Source organism: Scomber japonicus, chromosome 20 (genome assembly GCF_027409825.1).
Source record: "Scomber japonicus isolate fScoJap1 chromosome 20, fScoJap1.pri, whole genome shotgun sequence".
NCBI classification, from domain to species: domain Eukaryota; kingdom Metazoa; phylum Chordata; class Actinopteri; order Scombriformes; family Scombridae; genus Scomber; species Scomber japonicus.
The window spans coordinates 14,107,101-14,128,766 of record NC_070597.1 but is presented as its reverse complement, the minus strand read 5'-3'; the positions used below and the strand labels follow the sequence as shown (position 1 = coordinate 14,128,766).

General features: G+C 38.9%; 1 protein-coding gene across 1 annotated transcript in view; it reads right to left on the bottom strand.

Annotated features, from left to right (window-relative positions):
• The window catches only part of atrnl1b (attractin-like 1b), a 71,459-nt gene that overhangs the window by 35,521 nt on the left and 14,272 nt on the right, over positions 1 to 21,666 (bottom strand). The window contains exons 14-20 of the mRNA XM_053340720.1: positions 21,240 to 21,372; positions 18,088 to 18,275; positions 16,480 to 16,693; positions 16,199 to 16,390; positions 11,183 to 11,416; positions 9,211 to 9,348; positions 5,727 to 5,820 (exon numbers count right to left, since the gene is read on the bottom strand). Coding sequence (XP_053196695.1) covers positions 5,727 to 5,820; positions 9,211 to 9,348; positions 11,183 to 11,416; positions 16,199 to 16,390; positions 16,480 to 16,693; positions 18,088 to 18,275; positions 21,240 to 21,372 — 1,193 coding nt within the window. The remainder of the gene's footprint in view (positions 1 to 5,726; positions 5,821 to 9,210; positions 9,349 to 11,182; positions 11,417 to 16,198; positions 16,391 to 16,479; positions 16,694 to 18,087; positions 18,276 to 21,239; positions 21,373 to 21,666) is intronic.

Below are 21,666 nucleotides of genomic sequence, written 5' to 3'. Positions count from 1 at the left end.
GTAAAAACCGTAATGAGGAGGAACATATGGCAATGTTCATTGGAATGTTGTGTTCTTGGTCTCCTTTTTAATGCATCTATTCGCTCCATCTCTCAGTCTTTTAGGCACTTAACTGTCTCAAATTCACCCTGAAATTCACTGACATCATTCTGCTGTACTTTACCTGATTAAAGGGGGTTAATAATGGCGCACATGCACACTAGAACTGCACAAATAAAGTGAAAATAACACATATTTAAAACACATAAAATATCCATTATCCTTTTTTTATCTTACAGACAACCAATTAAACTTGTTAGAATGTGAATATCAAAGGCGGTGACGAGGAGTCAGAGAGGAGACGGACTGATGGAGGAGGGGAGCAGACCCACTGAGAGACGCGAATGCCACTGAGGAGGAGGTGGCTGTTAGTGATGTTACAGTGGAGGAGGATGACTCGGCCTCTAAAAATAATTCGACATTGGTTGTTTTTTGCAGCATTGGGGATTCACAAGACAAGACGTTATCGCAAATTGAAGATACCACTCAAAAAACAACAGATGTGTGAGGAGGTAACACATCCGACTTGTTTTGTCAGCTTAAATATCACCAGAGAGAAAGACATTCTGTCTGTTAAGCAAAAACGTTTTATAAAACTAACCTATTTTACAAAAAAGCTCTCATTTAGTTTAGTGGAGAAAATACGCCTCATATTTGACAGCAGTTTTATTGTTTATATATTGCCACTTGTCATGTTACCAACAGCTGTTTTATTTGAGCTGCTCTCCATGCACGGTAAACACATACTTTTCACAACATGAATTGACCTGATCAAGAAGGATTTGGACACCCTAATCTAACCAACAAATCCTGAAGGACAAGCATCAGTACTCTGAATGATCTAATGGGGGCAGGACACTGAGCTGGGGAGGAGCCAGCTCACCCGCTCTCACTGTTAAACAGGCAAGGACAGGGTAGGAGTGCTCTTTTACCACGGTACAAAGGATGGAGGACAAATGTGGCTTTTGAACCTTACGGAACATCACTCCTGGAGCATTTCAGCTGCCTGGCATTTGCAGATGGCAAAACGTGCACATACACACACACACACACACACACATACACACACACATCTTAACGTTCATCGCAAAGTGTATAATGCAACTCCTCTCTGCTGTATGTTAATTTAATCTACACCTGCATGCATGCGTGCACACATCTGAACTTCAGGCAATCCCTCCACTCTGTATCTTAATTTGATCTACACTCAACTTGAACCTTTGTCTGGGCTAGTGCACACACTGATTTAACAGGCAAAGTGCACACACCACATACAAACAGAAGACATGTGCTACTGTGTGAAAGTATGCCTTCACGCACACACGCAGGGCGGAGCTCTCGGAGTGACCCCGTTACCTCCAGCACAAGAAGAATCCTGAATAATGTATGCATCTAAAATGAGCATTATAATAAGAAATATTTTCCTCACCGCTCTTGTTTGACTCATCACTGTAACGCAGCGAGGACCTCATCAATTGTTTTCAAAAACAATTCTATTCTGCACTGATGCACCCTTCACTTCATTACTGCAGCTATTATTCCGAGGTCCTAATGGCATCGGTGGCTGCGGTTCATGTGTGTGTGAATGCTCACGTTGTGTGTGTGCTTTTGTGCACACTGTTGGAAAGACAGAATACCCTTGTGTGGAGGTCTTTGTTTAAGGGTTAGTCCTGGGGATGGAGTGAGTGTGTGAGTGAGTGAGTGAGTGAGTGAGTGAGTGAGTGAGTGAGTGAGTGAGTGAGTGGCTGACGGAGGTTGGGGAGGCACTGATTACACGTAATGAGATACTAGAAATTACATTACAAAATGTTAACAGCAAACACCCCGCCCCAACTGTTAGTCAGTACATATGCACACTAATTAGATTACACTTGGGAAGGGGAAAAAAAAAAGTGATTACTTGATTACTCTAACATGAATGTGAAAATGCATCTTGATTTTGAGATTAAAGGCAATAACTATCACTTTGTTGATCATGACGACGATCTAATCTAATTACAGCCTGCGATGGGACTGATTTAACAACATATTCTGGTGCTTTATGTTGCTGGCTAAATTTTAAGATGATAATCAGTAATGGGCTACAGGAACCTTCCCCAAATCTGGCTGTGGAGCTGTGCAGGCAGATCCTCCCTCTAAATGGCTGATGATGATAGGCCTGCTGGTGCCTGGCCTGTTCTGATGCTGCACTCTGGTTTTGTAGAGTAGAAAATGAGTTGTTTGTTTCAACTGTTAGCCACCTGCTATCCGAGTCGAGCTCTGCATTGTAGTGTGCTGTATTCCATCTGGAAGCGCAAATGAATGTGACATTTTCCTCATTGATGCTAAGTGTCAGTGTTTATTTACCCTCAAAATATTGAGGATTTGGAGAGGTCTCACTCTCGCCTATCCTCCATCCTTTTCGTGGGTATTTCCTTCTCTTTTCTTTGTCTCCACCCCCTCTCTGCCTGTCCTTTTGTACACACAGACATGGTTGTGATATGAAGCTTGAAGTTTCATAGGTAGAGCATGTTCTTTTTCTGTTCCGATGTCACTGCTCATGATGACTACCAAGTTGTTGTTCTTTTGACTCCAATGAAAGAGCTGTTCATACTGCGGGTACTGTAACAGGCATTACTTTCCATATGCTGGACAACTTGCCTATAAATTGCATCACTGTTTATATTCAGCAGGAGGACAATGCACATAGAAATGTTGTTGGATTACTGCAAACATGGTGATTGTTAGATACAGTATGAATTACTATTACTTATTAACTACATGCATTATTGTGATTTTCAGACCCGCCCACTAAATCCTGAACACAGAAATCTTGAAACACAGTTTGTGAAGCCTAGGCTCCACAATTCAAATCTAAATGGTTCTAAATGCTTTTTTACACCTTTTTTATTAATACATTTATGACCTATTTAATGTGTTTAGAAGAAAATGTCTGAATTCACTTTACACAGTCTTTAAGTTCCTTTACAGCACGTCACTCATTGACAATAAAAAATTACTCATACATGTAAATTGCATTATAATTCTTCCTGAAAGAACCTCTAACAACAAATGATTTTCTGTTATAATTAAAGCACCACAAAGACAATCAACAATCTTTGAGGTCTAAAGAGAAATTGTTAAGGACTTTATGACTACTTTGTTGCTTTTGCAGTCATGAAGCAAATGTCTGAATCAGGATGCTGTGACTAAAATCTGACTAAATTTAAACTGATATTTTGTCATGCTATTTATTTGATGATGATGATGTCCTTCCATACTTCTGTATGGTGAAGGTGGAAATGTGTAATAAGTGATGATGTCAGAGTCTAGGGCAAGCAACAGATTTATATGCATTGTGACATTGGCTGAGTGTTTCATCTTTAATGAATATATCAGAATTCTTATTATTTATTCATTTTTACTATTTATGCTGAGTAATGTATTACTACCTTTACTTAGGTATTGTTTGAAATGTGTTACTTTTCACTTAACAAGAGGAAAATATGCCATGCAAATACAACAAGTGTGTTCCTAACAGTGTGCGCAAAACCTGGATGAAGACACATAGGGCCCTATTTTAACGATCTATAGCACATGGCGTGAAGCGCGTGGCGCAAATGCCTTTGTGGCACGTCCAAATCCATTTTTGCTATTTTAACGGTGGAAAAGTAGTCACTGTGCCAGGCACATGGTCTAAAAGGGATGGACTTAAGTCCCCTCATTAATCATAGGCGTGTTTTGGGCATATCACACGGTAAACCAATCAGAGTGTCATCTCCCATTCCCTTTAATATCCAGGAGCGCTGTCACTTTGCTGGATTGCTATTATAATAGCGCATTTACCGAGCAATGCGTTTCAATAATATAACATGAGTTACTTTTGCTGAAAAGAAAGGAGCATATTGGACTCTTGATGATGCACCCCTTAAATAACAGTGAAATATGCGCCATGACTTTAGACCTGGTTTGTTTTGGTCAGTAGCGCAATCGCTTTCCTCTGCTTCAAAATAGCAACCCGCCACCAATGCACCTGACCACACCTCATTTTGAGACCAACACGTCCATAAGCGCACAGACTGGTGCAAGTGTATTTGCTAGTTAGACAACGTGGGCACAGGGCGAGAAAATGACAACTGCGCCGGGGGAAACTACCAAAGACACATGCGCCACGCCCACCATCCGCCAACCGCAAGAAGGGGCCCAAAAGGTCTGATCTAAGCACATAGCAGTGGAGAGATTTTGAGGATGTGGTGTTAGAGACAAAGAGAGAGAGGCAGAGAGAAAGGGAGAGAGAGAGAGAGGAAGAGGGAGAGATAGAGAGACAGAAAGAGAGACAGAGACAGAGAGAGAGAGAGAGAGAGAGAGAGACAGAAAGAGAGAGAGAGACAGAAAGAGAGAGAGAGACAGAGACAGAGACAGAGGCAGAGAGAGAGAGAGAGAGAGAGAGAGAGAGAACACACAGCGTGCTGTGCTGAGTGGGTGTTTGTGCGCCCTCGTGTTTGCCACTGACCCCTCCATAACTCTTACTGCATTAGGGGTATTAAAAACATCAGTGTCCATTCTGCTTACAACTGGAAAAGTAGACAGCTAAGTGGAGATGGTCCTCCTACACCCGAGGGGAATCCATCCTGTCAGCAGAAATCATGCTGAAGGTTGAGTTACTGGGCAACACCAGTTGATGGTTTTCACTGTTTACACCACCGGAAAAAAAAGACAACATCCAAACCTCGACATGAGAGGAGACAGGGCAGCTCTCAGTGGTCAGAAATCAATGCTTATGACTGAGTCATAAAAGTCATGAATCACTTATTTGATTTGCAAATTTACTTTGGCAGTTATGATTTCAATGAACTGCGATCACAGTCTATGAATCCCATTATGTAATTAAGACAAAAAGGTTATTGAAAGTCAGATTAAGTAATGATTAGTTAGTTCATTTCCATTTAATGTGTATTATGGTTTCAGTGTCTTTCTGATCCTTGACAGCTCGACAATAACAACTAAATTATCTGCTGAAACATGACAGACATACAATTAAATAGAACAACACTCTAATACACTTAGAGAGAAGAAATCCCAATCCAATATTCCTACAATATCAGAGATTTGTTTAGTAAAAGTTACCTCTTCTATGTAATGTACCAACCATTACAATGTACAATTATTTGAATTACTGCCATGTAGTTAGAGTAAGTGTATGTAAGAGGCTGATTTCTACTCTAACCACTTTCATCTTATTTAAAATCTCCAGTTTTCATGCAACTATCCACTGTGACTTTGTTTCTGTAAGCTTGTGACTCACTCACAGAACACAAACTCATTTTTTTTTTTGGTTCACAATTTATGCAAAATATTATTAATGGCACATATCGCTTTCCCAAATGTATCCGTCTCCCTTTGAATAGCCTGCAGCGTTCCATCAGGGCTCCATCCCAAGTGATTACTGGCCAGTTGACAGGCAGCCCAGAAACTCACTTTTGATTGACATTACCTCAAGTCAGTGAATTTCAGTTGGAAGTCTGACAGTATATCTCTCATTTGACCTCTCTGTTGCCCATCTCAACTTTTTGTTGAAAAGAGTGGAGAGATACTGAACTGACCAAATGACATGAACATGCAAACATTTAAAAACACTTCAAGACTGCACTGATCTTTTGTGTTTTCAAGGTTGTGTGTGTGTGTGAGCATGTGGTCGGAGTACTCACAGCTGGCACTGGTCTCCTTTGATCCCTTTGGTGGTACAGAAGCACTTTCCAGTTAACACCTGGCATACACTTGCATGGCCATTACACTTACAAGCTGGAAGATACAAACAAGACAGATGGAAAAAATATGGGTGAGAGAGAAAGAGTGTAGCAAAGAAAACAGAAGGAGAGTCACATTACTTATTGGCATTAAATGTGCAGTGTGTAGAAGTGAGTGCTCAGGAGGCAGAGCGGGTTGTCCACTAATGTCAAGATCAGTGGTTCGATTCCCGGCTCCTACAGTCCACATTTTGAAGTGTCCTTGGGCAAGATACTGAACCCCAGATTGCTCCTGAAGGCTCTGACATCGATGCATGAGTGTGTGTGTGAGTATTAGATCTGATCTCCTAATGAGGAAGTTGGAACCTTGCATGGTAGCCTCTGCCATCAGTATATGAATGTGTGTGTGTGAATGGGTGAATGTTGATATGCAGTGTAAAGCACTTTGAGTGGTCGGAAAACTAGAAAGGCTCTTTATGAATGCAGTCTTGGTAGAAATTGAAATCCAATATTGTTAATTATGATTTAATCAGTTTATTGTCACCTGAAACTAGGAATCATTGTCTTTCTGTTACAATCAGAATGAGCCATTTATATCTAAATAGGGGGATGGTCCTCTTCCACGGAGGCCACCATGTTGTACAAGTATGTTTCTACAGTAGCCCAGAATGGACAAACCAAATACCAGCTCTTGGGAGAGCCTGTCATGTCATTCACTGCCACTGTATGTTCTCTTATAGGCTTGGAAGGGTATTCAGTTTGTTGCAATCTCACTGCCAGATGCCACTAAATCCTACACGTTGTGCCTTTAAAGCTCCCTCAAGTCAGAGATGTGTTCTGCTTTTTATTCCTTCACTTGAATGTTTGAGCTTCACTGTGCAGAATGATGTATGTGCAGAGTTTGACACTAGAACAGTTTTCACATTCATCTGCTGAAAAATATGAGTTTAATGGGGCGCACCTACATGCATTATTTGTGACATCACAACTAGTCTGGAGCTAATCGAGGGCCAGTGTACAATTTGTGATGTGGAAACCTGAAACCTCCAGTGCACATATGCCAACTTGAGATATGTTGTCTCCAACATTTGAAATGAAGCATGTTTGAATATACATAGATTCTGGCGTCAGACTCTGTTATTCTAATCAGAGGATTTTTATATGTCCTGAAACATGTCTGGAGGGGGATTATTAAACATTGCTAAGAAGGTTGGTAAAGTCTATGTTTGGTTTGTGTGTGTCTGTATACCTGCACAGGCTATTTAAGCATTTCCAATCTCTAAACCTTTGAGTTAAGGATCTGCTGAAGGCACAATAAAGCCTTCAATTGAAACAATCTGTGCCATATTTTCCACCCACATTTAAAAGCATGAGGCTAGCAGCTTTCCATTCCTTTAAACCTTTGTGCTAAGCTAGGCTAACCACATTCCCTCTGCTGTACTGAAGGCACGAAGAGATGGAATTGATATCAGTCTGGGTGAGATGGTAAACAAGTGTATTTCCCAAAAGATTGGCTGAACTTCAAAGATCTGATACATGACGGAGAGAAATATCCCCCCTAGATAGGACACCATGATACCCACTGGGCGTGTGTGTGTGTGTGTGTGTGTGTGTGTGTGTGTGTGTGTGTGTGTGTGTGTGTGTGTGTGTGTGTGTGTGTGTGTGTGTGTGTGTGTGTGTGTGTGGAATATAAACAGTGCAGCAATGGATGCGTGAAAGATGAGTGAATTGGCTCCTTGAGTGCTGCGGCACCCTTTCAGGTTTGCATTTGCAAGACAAAAAAACTGACCTATTCCTTTCGGTTCACTAAGCTTTAAAATACTGAGGAGGTGTATTACAGCAGGGTCAGTGGGTATTGTTTATCCCCCCGGTGCTAAACCTTCTTCTTAGCACATTTTCCCAAGATGGTACATAATATTTCAGGCAAGAGGACTGCTTTTAAATGAATCTCCTGCTCTTCTTATTATCAACAGCAGGGAATTTAGGTGTTGGTTTTGTAAATGCATACCTCATGTAAAAAGCATGTAATAAAGTAATAGTAATAGAACATGATGATTTTAAGTCATTTTGTCCTCAGGCTCTGAAAGAATATTCCCTTCACAGATTCTCACCTGTGTAGTTTCACTTTACATGTTACAGCTATAGTCTATGCATCGGAGACCATAAAGCTCCCCCGTGTGTGTGTGTGTGTGTGTGTGTGTGTGTGTGTGTCTCGTCTGTCTAACAATTCAAACAATAGCCTACATGTAATTTCTCAGGAATGCTATTCATGTCTCATCAGGGAAAGAGCGTGAGTAAATCTCCGTGTGATAGATTCAGTCAATTCATTTAATAAAAAGGTGGTTATCAAATACAGTTACTTTATATTTGATTAAATATCCATTTCTATGCTGACAACTTAATGTTTACACCATTTCTGTGCATTGAAATTCAGAGAGCATCCGGTGCTTTGAAAAAAGGAATGCTGTATAAATTATGGGTTGCAGTCACTCAAGAAAATGTGTTCTGCATTGAGCAGGTGACAGATAATAAATCTGAATCATGTGCTATTCTGAAACTCAATTTATGGCTCAAAAGATATAACTCTGAAATTAAAAAATGAGAGATTGCTGCATTGCATTTATATTTGTTTGTTTGTTTCTTTTTGCGTATCATGCCTTTAATACATTGATGTTTCTTCACTCAGCCAATCAGCCAGGCATGTGTGTTTATTCCCTCATTCACAGTCAGGATACATCAAGTGCACACATTTCTATTTTCAACAAAGCTTGGTTTGAGCTGCAAGAGCCATGGTAACACAAGGAACGAATGTTTGACCTTCAGTTTTACAGTGTACAACATCTGCACTGCACTCACTCCAATGTCAGGAAAACATCTTGATATTTCTCTAGATTGTGTCTGTCTAGTGAGAGTGGTAATTCAACAGACTGGCCACGGTCGAACATGAAGCAGCAGTGACCAGACTACTTTCAGTGGCTTTCGGTTGTTTTTAACATTAAGCCTCAGGAAAGCCAACAAACTGAGTGATATTGTCATTAATCAAACAGGTCAGAAATTATCACTGCTCTCAGCAATATACAATAGTGCCCTCTGTTGGATATGATACTGTATTACTGTATGTTCAGTACACAAGGCATAACAATGTACTAATTGGAATTCAATAAGTAGATTACATTAATCTACCAGTTTAATGATCATTTACATGTAGCAGGTCTGGTCCAAACAAAAGAAAATAGAGAGGATAAATTAATTATTGCATCTGTTAAAACTTGATAATGTTTGCTGCTATGAGTTAGTGTAGATGGGCATAATGTTTAGAGATGAGTGTGAAAATGGTTAAGGGTTTGAGGTTGAACGGCACAAGCTTCACCTAAATGATAACAAGTGCGTCCATTAGGGCTCGTGTGTGCAGAATGACTAATTTTTGTAGCGATGTGGTACTCACCCTGGCATTTGCCGCCATTGGTTGGGTCTCCATGGTAACCAGGCATGCAGATCTGGCAGTGAGGACCAGTGGTGAGGTTGCGACACTGTTCACACACACTGCCGTTCACGCACGTGCTGTGGCCATTACACTGGCATGCTGCAAAAAGAGGGGTTATGGATTAATATGACTGCAGAGTGAGAGGTACCTTTCACTATTTAACTTACTTTCTACAACTGCTTATTAACTAGATATTTAGGAAATAAATGAGCCTGAAATTTCAGAATTTAAACACCAACTCACATTTACTATACGTACTGTATCCTTAAAGTGGGGGATACTGTGGCACAGAGGTCAAGCTAACACACGAAGAACTACCATGGATCTTTTTGGTGCAACAAGTGTACATTTCTACAAACATGTATGCTATCATATCCTCTACCTGTCTGCAAGTCACACAGGGAACTTTCTTTTCAATGATTCTTGAATATTTTGTGTCCCAGTCACACCACCACACGTTCCTGTAGCAAATAAACTAGGATTGACACCAGTCCAACACTTACACACAGCGTTGTTGTTGTGATTGCTTCTTAAAAAAGCCACACAGACCTATTACAGCTGTGGGTAGCTAGTGTCTGATATGTCTTATTAATTATTATTCAAATCAGACTTACCTTTTAAAAACAATTTAACATGGCTGCAACTTTAAATGAACATACAGTTCATTCTCCTATTGGAAATACAAATTATAAACCTTACAGGGACAAAAATGTAATTAATGTGTTTATAGTTGACTTCATTAATCCATTCACCAAAAGTTATTTGCAACTATATTGATGATTCATTACTTGTTTATGTCAGTTTTCAAACTAAATGTGGCAATAATTTGCTAGATCTGACTTCTCAAATATGAATTTATTTTTTGTTTTTCTTACTCCTCTGGAACAGTAAACTGAATATTTATCAGATGTTACTGTTTGAAGAGGTTATCTTAGACTCTACCTTTAACTTATTTCTGACATTTTATATATAAACAATTAATGGACAAATTGACAAATTATAGCGAGATCAACCCATAATGAAAAAATAATAAGCTGTAGCCTTAATTGTGTTTGTAAGGGCTGAATGATTTGAAAGGGTTAGGGTTTGGGATTATTTTGGGTGATACAGCAATTGTGATATATTCTGTGACATTAGAGAGAATTCTCATTTTTACATTATTATCCTCATTTTCACTGAAAAACATTAATTAAAACATTATTATGTTGAGATTAATGTGGGGATCTGTACCAAACAGACATTTTCTTAAGTCTGTAGAATATGATGTGTGAGCCAAGACATCTGTGTAGTACAACAATATTAAAATGGAATTTGAAGTACATTTCTCCTTTAACAAATATCATGATTCTGATAAAACATTTCGATCGATGGTTCAGCCCCGGTGTTTATTTTATGGATTTTATCAAGATAAGCTTGTTTTTAGTCACAGTACGCTGTGACGCACTGAATTACAATTAACTGTTACAGTTCATATCAGCTATCGGGTTTGTTAGAAATATTCTACCACTAAAAACATCACAAGTTAAACAGATTGAAACCCATAGTAAAGCATAATCTCAATTGAACCCCTTCATGTGACGTCTTGACTGACTAAGTTATATGAATCACAGAACATAGAATATTTATCAAGATGTTTTCTATTATTAATACCAGTGAGACACGGAGTACTCATCACATTCTCAAATTACAACTTGTATATGATAGTATATATCAGTTTACATGACGTGGTTGATGTGACGCTAAGCATAAGGTTGCATGGAGTCAGCAGGGAGGGATTGGTTGCATAGAGATGCTGTAACAGGAATCCTTGATAAGAACATCTTTTTAAATGTAAGACGTGCTCGTCAATATGTAGCTACAACCTCTCAAGTGGATACACTTATGACACTTGATCTGTAATTTCAGTAAGGAGGACAGGAAGTAGATTACTCACCGGGGCACTGAATGAAGGCCCACTCATAGCCCTTGTCTTTGGGGCAGCTGCCTGGCTCCAGGATCATGTCCTGGGACTGGCTCTGCTGGCCCTGCTTTGCCGGTCTCTTCATGGGCCCCCGGGATGAGCCTTCCATACACAGACCCTTTCCTGTGCTGCTGGGGTCCCCACACCAACCGCACTCAGGCTGCTCCAAACACTTGGAACATGTCCGCAGGCCTGAACAGTTCTGAGCTGAAAGAGAGAAGGAGAGTAAGAGACTTTGTATCATATTGAAAAGTTTCATTTTTATTTCTGCTGCCCTCTTTGACTCGATCCAAACAGACTTAACCTCTTTAAAGAGTCAAAATCTACCTTCGCTTCTTTGTTGATATTATTTTATTAGTAGGGCTGGGCGATTATGGAAAAAATCTAAATCACGATTAATTGAACTTTTAACCTCGATTACGATTAATGAACGATTATCTCCACCCTTGATGAACAATTATGTATTTTCACAGTTTCTTTTTTGTATTTTACACTGCTGCCCTCACACCATCTTGTGATATTTTCGTACCTGAGTATCTTTAGGGAGTGAAAATAATGATGTTTTAAGGTTTGACACTGTGGTTAATGTCTAGTTTACTTGATTAGAACAGAACAATGAAAAGATCATGGTTTGGGTTAAAATGTTTTCATATTCCTTAAAGATATGCAACCTTTGCTGTCATGGCAACAGTGAACACCACCATTAATTGACATGAGCAAGATTAAGTTGATTAGAATTTCTAAAAAAGTCGGTTTCCATTGTTTTTCGATTAATTGCCCAGCCCTACTTATTAGCCACATTTGCTTTTTATTTTTTATTTTTACATTTATTAACCAGGGTCACCTTAAAATAAATCCCAGCATACAACACCAGCAACAAAAGGACCAATGTAACAGCATCCAAAATGCTTAAAAAAATGCATGTTTTAGGATTTTATTTTGTATAATTTCAGTCTTTTTACCAGACATCTTCGGGAATTTCTAAGCCTTCTTAGCCTTTAACAGGCCCCGCAGATTAAGGCGCATTAACGAGAAACATAAACTCGTTATCTAGTGAGCTGTCAGGACAACAGATTTGGGAGCAGATAAGAAGATAAGAATCAGAGCATTAAACAGTTGATGGAGAGGAGGGGGGAGAACACAGAACGAGACAAAAACTGTGTCTGCAAAACCAGAGCTAGAAAGAAGTTTGTGATTTGAGAAAAGTTCACTGAGAGGCTTAAATGCTATGTGTGAAGTGGCACCTCACTCTAAACTTCAAAAAACCCATGGGAGCGATGCTGTTTTGTCAGTTGGGGGGTGAACTTTCTGGCCACTGAATTGCTTGACAAGTTTCAGCGTCGCCACTTGCCTGCCAGACAAACACTTTAGGGGAGAAAATGCCACTACTATTTTAAGGAGAAAAAACATTGAGTGCTTTTACCTCAGTTTATGTCAAACAAATCTCCAGCTATTCTGCTAATGGATGTGAAACCATGACAACGCAAGAGCAATCAGCACAAAGTAAGGCCATTTAAGTTTGTTTTGACTACAGGACATAAGTGGGAGATTTCTCTGGAACACAACAGTAGAAGAAAAGAAGAAGCTGGATTATGACTTTTGTCTCGACACAACACGAAAATGCGTTGAAATAATATATAAAAACAAAATCCACATATTTCACATGAATTCTGACATATAAATCAATACGTGAGCATGAATGATTAAATCTGACACCAGGAGCAGTTACATACATTGGATGGTGATTATGACTGGGTCTATACAGCAAAATAAGTATTGCTTCAATCCTAAAAGCAGCCAATATAACCAATTAGGAGAAAATCACTTTCCTGGCCCAGGCTGACATGTCTGCATTTATTTATGGAAGCTTTCAAGTGAATGTTTATGATATAATTGAGTTTAACTTAAAAATCTTTCTCAGTTTTATACTCGATTGCAAATTACAACAAAATGTGACTTTGGTAGTTAGGACTCTAAAAGATGAAATTTTATTAGATCAAGTCATTGTACATACACTCTACTGTTCGACATCTCTAATGGTCACATTTGCTTTATTCTTTGTCCGGAGGCTGTTCTGACTGGACTGCACATTATTAAGATTATTGATCAAAATGACAACCTCATCACTTCAGTTTGTCCCTATTCACATTTGATCATTATGTGAATGTGAAGAAAATCTGTCAGTTATCAGTTATTTGAAATGTCTTAATGCACCATGCAATCAAAAGGATGACAATTGATGCATTAAATCAACGAGGTTGGATTTTTTCAATGTGGATTTTTGTGAATATTGTTATACCAAAAATACATTAAAATCATTTTCCAGTCGGTATTAATGGCTCTTTTTCTATGTTAACAATATAAAGAACAAATGCAGGAATTTAAGCAGTGAAGTTGGTGTATGGAGCATAGAGGTATCTCCTAATATAAAAGATTATATCTAACTCCAAAGAAAAAGGGAAAGTCAACTCAACCTTGCATGTCTGAACTCAACACAGGGAATTTGTTTTACTGAACTACCTTCATGAAACCCACAGCGTGTGTTCATGGCACATATGACCATGTGTCTGGTTTGGCTGCTTGATCTAGTGAGATGTAGCTACACTGAAGCTGAAGAGGTATTTTGGATGATCAATTCTGGGGTGGATTTCATCATGCAGTAACTGATTTTAAAGGGGGCATATCATGCACATTTCCATGTCTATATTTATATTATGGGGCTAAAGTGGAATATATTTACATGATTTACAGTTCAAAAAACTCCTTATTTATGTAATACTGGCCCTTTATGCAGCCCCTCAGTTCAGTCTCTGACTGAAACAGGTTGTTTAGCTCCTGTCTCTTTAAGGCTCCTCCTCCCAATGAGCTATTATGATCTATTCTGGTTAGCTTCTCGGATTTCACTTCTTTTTCTTGTTCCTTACTCAGAAACATCTCACATATATCCGAATATATCCAAAAATACGGAACCCATAGAACAACCTTAGCAACAAAGGCTACAGAAAGGACAGCTGTTTGTAGAATATGATGTCATCACAAGCAGGAAGCAGAGGTCACTTTGCAAACTTAGACTTAACTCTGCAGGCAGCATTTCACACACACACCTCAATAAATAATAAACAAACAATCCTTCACAGTAAAGCTTAAAACTATTAGCATCTATTAGTAAGTAACCACTACTTTTGCAAGCTCAGGTCTGCAAAAACAGACCTCTTGTCAAAAACAATCATACTCCTGACTACTCTACCCCAAGTTTATGGTTTTAAGTGGATTTATGTGGTGAACTCAGCCTAAAACACACACTGTAAATGAAAGCTGAGCACTAAAGTAGCTGAGATAATTGAAGACAGAAGAGGTGATTGAATCTATGAGTGAATGTGAAGGAGCAAAGTCAGCCAGAACAAACAGAAAGAAAAGAATACATTTATGGGACAACCTTCTTTGTCCTTCATGCTTAAAAAAGGGACAAATTCATAAAGACAAATGTGTGTACAGAGTGTGCAGAAACGTCTCTGGGTTACCTAAAGTGGCGGACACAAATTATTTTGAGACCGTACCCTTCGGCTCCCTAAATTTGTTACTCACTAAACTGATCTGAGATGTTTTTTACGATCTGACACAACTGTGGGCATAATTCATACATCACACGGCACAACAGCACCAACCCGAACAAGTGTGCTGACCTTCAGGTGCAGGAGTGCTCTGATCAACCAACCGCTGTGCATGAGAAAATACTGTTAACGGTCTTCACCCCTGTGTGCGTCCCACACTTAGGTGGATTACTTTTAGACATGATGCTAAAAAAAAAAACCCTAATAATAAAAGCAGAAGTGTTTTGTTGCTCAAAGATATTGTTTCATGATTGAATCTTAGCTTCTTCCCTTATCTATCCCACAATAATGGGTAATGCTTTTGTTTTTTTGCTGCTGTCTTCTTCATTGCTTGGTTTTGTGTGAAGTCTCTTCTAGAGTGTGAAGCACCGAAATAGGTCAAATTAAGTCATTTAAATCATTTAATTATCCCCTAAACTGCTTTGATGTAATATTATGTACAAGTTATGTAGTTAATGATCAGGATTGAAATTACTATATATGCTTTTAATGGCAGCTTCACATACTACTAGAGTACAGTCATCTTCAATTTCCATCATGTTTCTGGATGAAATGTGAAATCAGCAAACGCTATTTCAGAATAAATATTTAGTGTTTCAATAAAGTGAATGTACACTTGTGAACAAAAAAGAAAAAGTTTATATTGTTTAAGAGGTATTAATGTTATGAAGATTTTGTTGCAATGGAAGGTAAGTTCACAGAACTTTGACATAAAAAGAAAAATAACCCCCATGGTGCCATATTTCACAGCAATTCATCATAGGATTCATTGAGTTCATTACATTAATCTTGGACACCGGTATTCATAATGTAATAACACTATGAGTAATCTATTTTGCAGCAGAGGTACATCACTGAAACAACACCTCAGTGGCTCAAAGTTGCCTGATTTAAAAACACCTCAGAGCTTCTACTTTCAATTTTTCCTTCCCAAGAACATTTATGTTATGTGCCGGCATTCCCATTATGCACTCCTCCTCTGTGTGTGTAAGTGAAGTTATTTGTAGCCATCTCTGAAACAGTTTGTTGATGCGTGACTGTCTTTAAACTACTCAAAGCCAGCTAACGGTAAAGAGTCTATCTGCAGTTTGGTCAGCAGGGAAATCTAACAGTTGGGGCCACGATATGCGAGACTAATTGGCCATTACAAACCAAAAACAGCTTTCAAAGCCAATCACAGGAAACTAATACAATTTCCCTCTGACACAAACACATTCCACTATAAGCTGTTTTTCTCCCTTAACCTTCTTTCTCTCAGTGATGAATATTGACTGCTTACAGGAGCCAATCTAGGAAAGCTTATTGCTGGCCACCTTAATGCCAGACTATAGACTTTAAAGAAGTCTGATCTAGATTAGTTTCAGTAAAAGGTACTTACCCACACAATCTCCAGTCTGCCACTCCAGACACTGGCCATAGGGAAAAGAGATGACATAGGCAGTGGAGTCGACACAGCGCTGTGCACTGCTGCACCACATACACTCCATGGCCTGGCTGGTGCAGTTGGCACAGTTGGTGTGTAGGGAGCAAGGCTTCTTACAGGATGGACGGGCACTCTGATTGGGATTCCCTGGACAGGATAAAACAAAGATTATGATTATTTCTTAATTAACACTGTAATTGTGTTAAAATATGTGAGCGTGTGTGTGTCTTACTCACCGGTAGCTTTTTCGCAGATGAGGCCGTGGGCAGTGGCAGTGCATGGATTGGCCCTGAGACCAGACACCTGAGGCTCCTCCAGGTAGGCACAGAAACCAGAGTCACTGGGCTCGCCAGGCAGCCAACGCAGGCTGCCGTTGGTGAAGGGAGACATATCCTCCCAACCCCAGTACGACACGTTGATTTTCCTCAGGCCCACCCAGGGGGACAGCCGCTGATGGGACACAGCAGAAAGCTAAACGCCTGAAAGGCCACTGAGTATTTAAATGTAAGATAACGTTTCATCACTGTGCCTCCCTTTCTATTCTGCCATGCCATTTAAGAAATGAATGGCTACTGCATTTACACCTGGGAACCATGAATGCCATTAAAAAGTCAACTGAAAATAATTTTGCAGATATGTTTCCTTATTTGCCTTCAGGATTCAACTTTTAATATAATGGGAAACTAAACTAAAGATGTAGAGGCTTGAATTAGGATGTCGTTAGGACTATTTCAAGATTCTCCATGAACAAATCCTCATTATGTGTTATATTTTATGAGGCAGTCTCAGCAGACTGAACATCTCCTCTCAACTGAGGAATACAACAGTATGGGCACAGTGGAACCTCTCAAAATTTGAACAATGGTTATGGTTGAATTTGATTTTTTTTTTTTTTTTTTTTTAATATACACTTTTAAAAAATAAAGGAATCTGTTCAAAGTGGAAAGGCTAGAGGTGCAGTATTGATTTTCTCCATATCACACAAATTAGCAAAGCTACCCATTAAAAAAACAATCATTTAAACCTCAGATGTTGTAAAATAATGGGCTCCTAAACGTTTCACATGCATTTATTCCTGTAGTAGTTTATTCTTTAAAAGCTTTATAGTCTAAATGTCTATTTTTATTCTGGTGTTGTCATTAAGAGGCTTGGCAGCAGGAATATTGGTTGGCATTCGGCAGTAACATCATCGGGTACGTCATTCAGCACGTCATTCTCTATGTCAAGCCTGAGAGAAGAACTAATGTCCCATCACTTGAGCCACTCACTCAGAGGTGAAGCAGTGATCAGCTCGACTCTGTGGTGGGCATGACATGATTGCATTAAAGTGCTTATGATTGCTTCTACAGACAATGAATCATGTCGCCCTGGTTTACTCTGTACAGCAGAGGGAGGAAACTGTGTCCATTTTATAGGATGCTATAGGGGGCTAAAACAGTTTTTTTTTTAAAAGCAAAACAAAACGAAGTGAGGTGTGATTATCACAGTCTGATTCAGTGTGTGTGTTATCTCAGAAGCGAGACTACACACGGCCTGCCATTGTCAACTTGTAATAGCTTCATAGTCAAATACAAACGACGTGGTGTGGTGCTGCCTTGTAGAAAACAATTTGATGAAAAATTGGTTGGAAGACAAGAATTACACAACCTTAAAGGAGGGCTGCAATCAGTCACGAAACCTGCAAGCTGCATACTCAATCACACCTGGCTTGTAAACATTCAAGAAAACCTTTCTGACAGAATCTGATGTATAGTTTTTACTGGCGGTATGAAGCACCCAAGTGCACTCTCAAACTTTTGCAATACCAATAGTTCTGCTCCACGTATTTACTTATTTATGTTTACCTTGTCTTGTTGCTGTAGCTTCTTAAGCTCCTCTAGCACAAAGTCCACTTGTTTGGAGGTGGTGAGAGAAGCGATGTTTCCATTGAGGTTCTTGCAGTAGTGTTGGGCGTTGTCGTAACTCTCCCTACTGGAGTTGATCCTCAAGCAGGCCTCTCCCACCTGGCTCCAACCCTCACTGCACTGCTGGGCTGCAAAAAAAAGGAAAAGGTCGACCACTGGATGATGAAACTGGGCCAAGACATGGAAGAAGTTAAAATGTTACTGAAAACACAGGTTCATTATCTGCAAGCCTTTATAGGTGAAACTACTTTGGGCTCCAACTATCGACTAATTGATGATTTCAGTTATCGACTATCACTGGTTCCCGAAGTCCATAACATTTTAACATTCAGGTTACTATCACAGAAGACTACCAAAAACAGAAAATATTCACATTTGAGACAACAAATTAGGTCTCCAGTAGAATAACAGAGAAAAACAAGTGCGGGTTGCATGACCAGTTCAAATATTACATGATACTAATCTGATAGATATATGGAGAATTTTGAACCTATCAGCCAGGGAGTTCACATTCTGCTCTAATCCACACAATTTCTATTCTCAAAATGATGTTTTTTTTATACCACTGTAGATCATAAGAGAATTTGTCACATGCAGTACAGGATCCATCCATATCATCAGTGATCAAGTGACAGTTTTCTTGGAAATGACAAATGGATGGAAGTGAAGTTACATCATTTACACAGAGGTGGCAATTTCCATCATATCTACTTTATCTTTACTTTTGATATAACCTACAACTGTGAAACAAATCTTGAATTTCTTTAGGAATCTGCAAAGCTTACTTTGGAGGATTCACAATTTCATACATGTCACACTAAAAAAAAACAATTACTGCTGAAGCAAAATGAATTGGAAGCAGATTTTAAAAAGGCATTCAAGGCTCAAATCTAATCCAACTAAAACAAATCCCATTAAAATACAAACTATCAGAGAAGTGCTAAATTCAGTTCTGACAGAGAGAGCTTCTTGTTCATTATTTTATCAAACTGTATGAATATGGTTAAAAACCTAGTAAATATCTGGCACGCTTACTTAACCAGAAATAAAATCATACACTAGCAGGGATTAACGATGTGGGAGGAAAAAGACATTATGACTGGAAAACATTAGTTCTGTCTTTGTATCATTTTACAAGTCATTATATAAATCCGACAATATCAGAACTCGAAATTAAATTACAGACACCAACAGAGGAACAGCATTTCTGGGAAATTTCAGGAGAATAAATCATTAGAGGCAACAAGCCTAATCCCTGGACCCAGAGGGGATTCTGGTGGAATGGTTTAAGGCTTTTAAAAATATTCACATCATAACTGGTTAGAAATCATAACTGTAACTTCAACATTGCCCAACATTTACAGGAAATACTGTAATTAGCCAACATCTGTTTGATTTTGAAAATAAAAAACAAACAAAAACCAAGGAGCCTGAAAACCCGGCTTCTTACAGGCCTGTATTACTCCATGGTGAATAATTTGTCTAAGGTTTTGACTTTGAGGTCTGAGTCACTTATATCAGTATCAGTAAAAAACGTATCAAACAGGCTTTATTAAAAGGAGGGGGTTCCTGTAATAACACCAGGAGGCTTCTGGACATTATACAGCTAGCCCATAAAAATGATGTACAAGAATTAGTAGTATCTTTGGATTTATTAAAAGCATTTGACAGAGTTGAATGTTCTTTTTTCTATTCTGGACATAATAAATTGATTGTGTGAAACTGCTACATTGATCCCTTAAAGCAGCTGTTGTTAATAATCCCTACTGTTCAAATCCCTTTCCATTAAAATGTAGAATCTGCCAATGATGCCCCTTGGGTCCTCCTTATGTTTGCACTGGCTATCAAGCCCTCAGCAGAGCTCATTAGAACTACCTCTATAGTTCAATGTTAAACTCACACCACCTAAAATTTCTCTTTATGTGGATGACGTCCTGCTGTGCCTAGTCAACACTCATTCTACCATCCCTGGTCTGCTTTAATGTTTACAACTATTTGAACAGATATTAAGTTGTTCAAAATTGTAATTATTCTACTTAAATTACTCTAAATTTGAATGTGGCGCCTGGTGGCCGCTTGGTATTTGTTTCTTAAAAAATATTACTCAAAATGATAAATCGATTATAAAAAATAATTGGCTATTTATTTAAAGGTAAAATAAAAACAATCAATGGAAGTACAATTTGTGTGAAGAATAAAAGAAACAAATGATCAGAGTCAGATAATTTTTCATACACTGCTGGAAATCTGCATTCATCCAAACCACAGGGGACTTAAAATTGAGGTCTTTAAGCTCTTATATGACATAAAGAGATAAAGGGATTTTTAGAGCTCCAACTGCCTGCTAGTGTGTCTCATAAGAAATATAGTGTATACACATATGGATATGTATAGAGGCGTTTTGTGCATGTCAGCTTTGCAGAGACTCCTTCTCAGGCATCAGAAATACATCACATCCATGATATGATTTGCAGCTACCACTGCTGCAATGAGCTCTCAGGCTACAAGGCTTCGTGAAAAAAGAATTATGGATGAAGTGACAGCACCGTTTCTTCATATTCAGCAAGCCTCAACATTTGGAGGGGGAGTCAGTGGGTGAGAGGGAAACTAAACACACCGCCAGATATGATAAACAACATCAGAGTGACATCATGAAAGTGTACATCTCTGCAAATACCAGATGTTGTGTTTGAATCAGATGTACAGTGGCAGTTCCCACTTGGTAAATCCTTTTTAAATGGCAGTGTCTCCCATTCAGGTCTACTGAAATTACTGAAAACAACAACCAGATCTGGATAGTAGAAATAAATGAATACATTTAGCTGGGATTTGACTGTCAGTGAAGTCTTATTATGTTTTATGAACTGCTCACTCTTAGCCATGTTTATACATGGCATCAATGTGAAGGGTCATGTACACTGGTAAGTACAATACTTACTAACAGAGTAAAAACACTGACTTTTGCCTTTTGATTTGACACTACCTGACACTGTCATCATGCATATCTGAGGACAAAGACTGAATCTACAAACGTCATTAAGATGGCATGTGTTCGTGCATATGAAAATGTGCTTATGCAGCAACTTTCTTACCAGGCAAAGCATGGCACTCTGACTGATTTTGGTCCCACTGACAGTTGAGATTCAGCGAGCAGCTCTTGCAGTTGGCAAGCTTGCTACACACCTGCTCGTTCCGGACTGGACACTCAGTGAAGTTCTTCACGTTCTGTAGCAGGAGAGGAGGAGAGAATACAGAAGAAGTCAGGGGGATTAACAGAAGGTTTAGTTTTTAGTTAGATTGAGATGGTAAACCTATGTGAGTGAATAAAACAGAGTTCTGTTTTTGCGATGCAACTGATTGCTCTAAAATGTGCAGCATGCTGTGAGAACTATAGACTGCAGCAGCATCATCATCATCACCATCATCATCTAAAATCTGATTTATTACTTGATTTCTCCACTGATGTTGTTCCAGTAACCACAGCTCACAAAATCTTGTTAAAAAAAAAAAAAAAGTGTG